This window comes from Alnus glutinosa, chromosome 11, assembly GCF_958979055.1.
Source record: "Alnus glutinosa chromosome 11, dhAlnGlut1.1, whole genome shotgun sequence".
NCBI lineage: Eukaryota > Viridiplantae > Streptophyta > Magnoliopsida > Fagales > Betulaceae > Alnus > Alnus glutinosa.
In genome coordinates this window covers 25,118,001-25,124,759 of record NC_084896.1, presented here as the reverse complement: position 1 = coordinate 25,124,759, position 6,759 = coordinate 25,118,001, and the positions used below count along the sequence as shown (strand labels likewise).

The 6,759-nt window shown below is 38.8% G+C and overlaps 1 protein-coding gene across 2 annotated transcripts; it reads right to left on the bottom strand.

Moving 5' to 3' along the window:
* Nucleotides 1–1,374: 1,374 nt before the first annotated feature.
* Nucleotides 1,375–4,018, bottom strand: LOC133882689 (gallate 1-beta-glucosyltransferase-like). 2 transcript variants are annotated; one of them, XM_062321897.1, is made up of 2 exons: nt 3,708–4,017; nt 1,375–2,946 (listed from the first exon to the last, which is right to left on the bottom strand). In XM_062321897.1, exon 2 carries the CDS (start codon nt 2,888–2,890, stop codon nt 1,553–1,555), a length of 1,338 nt encoding a protein of 445 aa, XP_062177881.1. In that variant the 5' UTR covers nt 2,891–2,946; nt 3,708–4,017; the 3' UTR covers nt 1,375–1,552. The 2 variants fall into 2 exon arrangements, with proteins under 2 accessions (XP_062177881.1, XP_062177880.1); XM_062321896.1 differs by having other exon boundaries at nt 1,375–4,018.
* Nucleotides 4,019–6,759: the final 2,741 nt, after the last annotated feature.

Here is a 6,759-nt window from a genome sequence, read left to right as displayed (position 1 = left end):
TTTAGTAATGAGGCCTTAAATCATGGGCTATGCTCGGGGTGGCTGGCTCCAAGAGGAGGTAGTACACATCAGGACTCGAACTAGTAATCAAAAAACAGAAATGCCATATTGTCTCATGTCCTGACCATTTGAGCCATCCCTTGGGGTTTCTTTCTACCAAATTTCTTGTTGAATTGTAGCTTTACTACTTTCACAATCGGTGTTGATGTTTGTATATTTTTTTTCACTATTTTTAATTTTTGTAATTCTTCTGGGTTAAAAAGATTCATTCCTTCATTAAAAAATGTTTATAGTTGAGCTGAATAAATATGTATCTAGGTGTAAGCATAATATTATTATTATTATTATATATCTGCCTATATCCATGCATTTTCACAAAAGGAAATTTAGGTATACTTGTTAACTGTTTTGAAAAGATATTTTTTGTTTTTAGTTTGCAAAAATATGTTCTAATGTGATAGGAAAGTGAAAATTGAATAGAGACTTTAAAAGAGAATAATTAAGCACCTATTTAATACCTGTGAATGTACTCCTTTTTGTATTTATAATTATCATTGCAATTCAGTCCAACTATACTGTTATCTTAATTGAAATCACCATATAATCAAGAAATTTGTGCAAAAGCAGCACAAAATAAAAGTATAGTACCAATCTGAACCTAAGGATGCAAATCCATGCCCAAACACACTACTTAATTGCACCGATTTGGATACTCCACACCTTAATAATATATTACTATTCTGTTAGAAGAGAGAGAGCGAGAGACGAAACGACAATGTTGACGGAATGGCTAAACAGCATCGACTAGAACGAGCACGGCTCGAAGTGGGGTGGAACAGTGCTAGTGGTCGACGAAGGGAAATAGAGAGAGTGCAGTGCAGTGCAGTGTGAATGTTTCAACGTTTTTATCTTGAGTCTTTTTTTCTTTTTCTTTTTTTTTTTTTGGGTAGTGCTCATTCTCTTAATTATAATATTTTCAAGCACTAAATAAGTAGCACCAAACATTCTTATTAGGCTTCAAATAAAATGAAAATGAGACCCCAACAATAATCACCAGCTTGTTATAAAGTGTCAATTTAGTTAACTCATTTTCCAATTTCAAGTTCATCAATAACTAGCGTATATGTAAATTTGTTTTGCTTGAATGGCTTGTAATTCATCCCACCATCATATCATTGTCCATAAATATTTGGTAGAATTTCAAGGCAACTATGAGAAAAACAACAGATATTTCATTCTTATTATGCTTCCCCACAAAACACTTTCATTTTTTTTTCTAACAAATTAGTGTGAGAAAGAAAAAAGAAAAAAGAAAAAAGTGCACAATCTATTTTATCAATCCATTCCACAGTTTGAAGATGCTCAAGATGGAAATAAAACAAACAGAAATGTTACCAACATAACTTATTGTAGCGGTCCATGATGAAAGTTGGTTGAGGCAATTGGAGAAACTCGAGAGATTCTGAGTTTCAAGTCAACTAAAAGAAGAGCCCGAGAAACTAAAGACACATATAACGAGTGAATTTTGAAGCACATATATATCTGAATCTTGTCACTGATTGATTAACGTGGAAGTCACAGCAACACATCTCTTCCTAATCTCGTCAACAAAGGATTGAATATTCTGGTCGGAGGAGCCACCCTCTGCCACCGCCTCCCCAGCTGCCGTCTTCCATTTCAATGCATGTTGCTTCAGTTCTACTGCCTTCGGGCTCACCGTTGCCTCCAGTAAGCATTTCTCAACCTCATCTCTCAAGATCAATCTGTTTTCGGCCTGGCCACGGGATAATCTCACCCCCACTCCAAACACATCCACCAAGAACTTTGCATTAGTAACCTGATCACCCCACTGAGGAATTGTCACTACCGGCACGCCTAAGGTGACGGCTTCCATGGACGAGTTCCAGCCACAGTGTGTTACGAAACACACAACTGAAGGGTGAGCTAATACCTCTTCTTGTGGACTCCATTGTATCACCTTGCCTCTATTCCCAACCTTTTCCAGGAAACCATCGGGTAGAACATGCAACTTGAAATCGTTATGTTTACCAGGTGGTTTCATTACCCATAAAAACGAGATCCCAGAATTTAAGAGCCCGTAAGCAATCTCATCCACTTGTTCTTGTTCGACATAGGCAACACTGCCAAAGGAGATGTATGTGACGGATGCTGGGGGCTTCAAGTTGAGCCACTCAATGCAATCATCGGCTTTCAAGATGTCGCCTCGAACACTTGTGTCTGGTGCTTTTGGGTTTAGGAATAAGGGGCCGACCGGCTTGATCACACAGAGCTTTGACATGTAGTCAATGATCTCGTGCTCGAGCTCCTGGAACGTGTCCATCAATATGCAAAATGGTTTTGAAAAGTTCTTGAACTGGTCTATGGCGATCCTCCCTAAAAACTGAAATGGACTAGAAGGGTGCAAGAAGTCAGGGACTTCATCGTACCTTAAAAGAGGCAAGGAGGGCAGTTGAACATCAATCATGGGCTGCGATTCAGATGGGAAAGGCACCAGATTATGGTGATAGTGATAATAAGCCGAAAAGGCTGCACAAGACTGAACCCAGAGGACGGCATTAGGGATGCCAAGATCGATGGCTACATCACAAACCCATGTGATAAAGGCGCTGTTTATAAGACATGAAACTGGATGATCCTTGTGGGCGTGTTTCTTGATTATTTGGTGAAGTGCGTCCTTTCCAGCAAGCTCAAGCTGACGCAAGTAGCCTTCCAGGTCTTTTCGTCTAGGGTCATCCATTTCCCAACCATCTTGGAAAAATTCAAACCTTATAAAACCCTCTCCCACTGGAATGGCTTGGTCATCAGTGGTGTTGTTGGCTTTTCGCATATCTTTGCCAATGCTTTCGGTTGTAGAGAAGGTGACAAGCATGCCCTTGGCAGCAAGTCTCTTTCCTAGTCTGAGCAAAGGGTTAATTTGCCCCTGGGCTGGAAAGGATACAAGGAGCACATGAGTCCGAGCTCCAGAATCCATGCTTTTCTCTTTTTTTGGTAGAAAGAGGGAGATGAAAGCTTGTGCTCAGTAGGAACCTAGGTGCAGCTGAACTGTAGATATATAAGGCAATTTGCAAGCAAAGGATCGATGATGTGGCTTTAGATATACCTCCCGGAGTTAGGCTAAAAGTTCATTTTGTGTGGCTTTAGACCATGTGCATCAAGTTCTCCAAAATTTTCTCTAAATTTAATTCAAACAATCTACTTTTTCGGTTTTATCTCTCACTTTTGAAAAACTTTATACATCAAACTCTCTAAATATTTCTCTATTTTAATTATATATTGTTTTTTATTAGTTTGGACACCAACCAATTTAACTGTCATCAACATCAAAATCACACAAACCCATCTCAAATTCAGCCCAGAAAAGCACCAAAAACCCCAAAACTCAAACAGGGGTTTAAATGAGATTGCAAACGCTAGGCTACTGACAACCGAAAAACAGGGGGAAAATTCAAACAGAAACTTCAAAATTTCACAAAATGAACCCAACAATCTGTACTAGAAGAAAGTCCAAAAAATCCTACCCAAAGCCCATTCGGTTTTCTTCTCAAACAACCCCAAAATTTTTATTTACCCGAAAACCCTCAAGAACCCAGAAAATGTTCCCATACTCCTGCGGCTTCTCTCTGAGAATTTCTACCCAGAAATTCAGTACCCATCAACCGGAAATCAAAACTTGAGAATCTACTTACCCAAAAATTGGATCCCCCCTGTTTGGGCTCCGGAAAAACGCCGGAAAAAATCCCATCTTCGGCGTCGCCGGCGCTGTCCGTGACCCTCCGACGTCGGCTTCCTCCCCAGCAGCGACCGACCCACCAGAAACTTCTCCCTCTCCCGATCTCTCAATCTCCCTATACGGTCCAGATTTTGACGACCCACCAGGAAGTGAAGACGGAAGGCGCCAGAGAGATGGAAGTGAAGACGGAAGGCGCGAATGGAAAAAAATTGTTAAAAAATTCAATAGAGTGTAGAATTCGTGAGCCGAGGAATTAGAGAAACAATTGAGAGCTTGATACTGCATGCTCTTATTGAATTTGGAGAAAAGTTTGAAATACCTGCGCTCTTAGATATACCTCCCCGAGCAAGGCTAAAATTTCATTTTGTGTTCCTTCGTTAAAGATATTAAACTAGTAATTAATTACTATCAAATTTTTATACAATAATAATTTTAAAAATTACTTTATTATTCGGGGAACATAAGAGAAATTTTTAAAATTACTTAATGGTGCGTTTGGGTATTGAATTTTTAGAATTAGAATTGAATTCTAATTCTATTTACAAATATCGAGGTAAAGAATTGTGTTTGGGTGTTGAATTTTGAGATTGAAAAATATTATATTTTAATAGTAAGAAATGATTGGAAGTTTAAAAAGTTGTGTATAATGATTGGTATTTTGAAAAGTTGTGTGAAATAATAATTTAAATAATAATAATTTATTATATATTGATTATTTAATTTAAAAAATAAATAATATTTTTTTTAAAAAATAATTGAAATCAAAATTAAAAATTAAAAAAAAAAAAAAAAAAAAAAAAATGAAGAAAGGGGTGGCTGCCAACCGGCAGCCACCCTTTTGGGGGTGGCCGCGCGGCCACCCCCAGTGGTCGGGGGAGGCCGCGCGGCCACCCCCAAGGGTCGGGGGTGGCCGCGCGGCCACCCCCAGTACTCGGGGGAGGCCGCGCGGCCACCCACAATACTCGAGGGAGGCCGCGCGGCCTCCCCCAAGGGTCGGGGCGCGCGGCCACCCCTTGTACTCGGGGGAGGCCGCGCGGCCTTCCCCAAGGGTCGGGGGTGGCCGCGCGGCCACCCCCAGTACTCGGGGGAGGCCGCGCGGCCTCCCCCAAGGGGGGTGGCTGCCAGCCGGCAGCCACCCCTCTGTTTTTTTTTTAATTTCTTTTTTTTTTTTATTTAAATTATTGATATTTTATTATTTAAATGTGGGACCCACGCGCTTTTTTAGTCAACTTTTCCTGCGCGTGGGTCCCACCATTAATCTGAAAAACAGCATTAAATTTTCTCAAAATTCGGGTCAAATCCAGGTCAAAATCCGGGTTTTATGCGGGTGGGTGGGTTTTTTCTAAAACCCGAGTGGAATAATTATTCCACTCGGTTGCCAAACAGTTCATTATATCTCTCCGGCTAGTTTTTTGAAGTCTCCTTATAATGAGCTGAAAACAATTCATTTCCTTCTCGTGTTCTTCTTCCATCAATTATTATACTTTTAAAAATTATCATTAGATATGTAGTGTACATGTATGTCCGTAGGTCGTATATACCCCCACAAACCCTACTTAACTACTAATCATTTTCAATAAAGTTTTACAAAGAAATATGCGTGACGGTTTAGTTTGATACAACAAACTATCATTTTGTGTAAAAAATGTCAATTTTTGTTATTCTTTTTAAAATGCCTATATTTTCTTAAAAAATCAATTTAAAAAACTAAAATAAAGAGGCCATTTTTTCAATTTCAATTCTTTAGTTTTTATTTATTTATTTTGATTTTAGTTTTTAAATTAATTTTTTATTTTAGTTTTAAGAAAATGGGGATATTTTTAAGAATATTGATATAAAAGTGTTCTTTTTATACAAACGGGTAGTTTGCTTTTTAATAATTGGTTTGTATGAATTTAATTCCTACAAACTCATTTATATGAAATTTCCATTCCAATTAAATTTTGAGATAATACTACAAGTTATTCGTTCTTATAGCAATATTAGAGGCACTGTATTTAAATATTTGTTGACCAGTTCTAATGGAATAGAGAATCGGAGATGACAACCCTTCAAGAGCATGACAATTTTTTTTAGATAAATAAGTTTTTTTATTCCAAAAACCCCACGCAAGCTCTTAAAATCTCCATACAAAAGGGAGCAGTAAGTACACTAACATGTTACTACTGCAACATTAACTAAAGAATATATAGCATATTATCCATTCTCATCCAAAATGATCAAAGGGTTGCCCCAATTTTCATAAAGCTGGACATTCACTGAATTGTACCTGAATTTCTCCCTTCCCCCATGATTCTTGAACCAATCTCCCAACAAAAGGCTAGCTTGCAGGATTTGTTCTTCAGAATTCACACTTACAGAAAATTTAAGGTTATTTCGATGTTCCATATGTTATATAGCTCCAAAAGCCAACCAGCAAAGAATGTTATTCAGCTTTTTGTCCTTCCAACTCTTTTCTCCTTCCTTCACAATCTCATTCTAACCAAATCTTATGGGGTTTACAAGGCATTAATTTGAGTATTACCTCACTCCATAATTTTTTGCTTCACCCACATTCAAAAAATAAATGTTCCATGTATTTAATGAAATGACCATTACAAAATGAGCAATCTCTAATTGCCAACCAAAAGAAAAAAGAAAAAGAAAAAAGGAAGAAGAAGAAGAGGAAAAAAGAAAAAAGAAGAAGAAAAGTTCTATGGATAGCAAGAGGAGGAGCATGGGTGCATGACATTGGTCACTTCATCATAGTGGCCGGGACAGGTATGGTTGAATTGGAGGGTTGCTACACTTACACCCAAGTTTTACACCCAAATCCCACACCCTAACGTGACAACTCTTTTCTCTATTTTTTTCCTCTGTTTTCTTCTTTGGAAAGCCAAGATCGGGTGGCTTTCCAAAACCAAAACTGCCCACCCCGAACCACCCCGGCGCCGCCCACTCCGAACCACCCCGTCGCCGCCCACGCTGGAATACGCCATCATTGTCCTCCAAGGACCACGACGGCACCA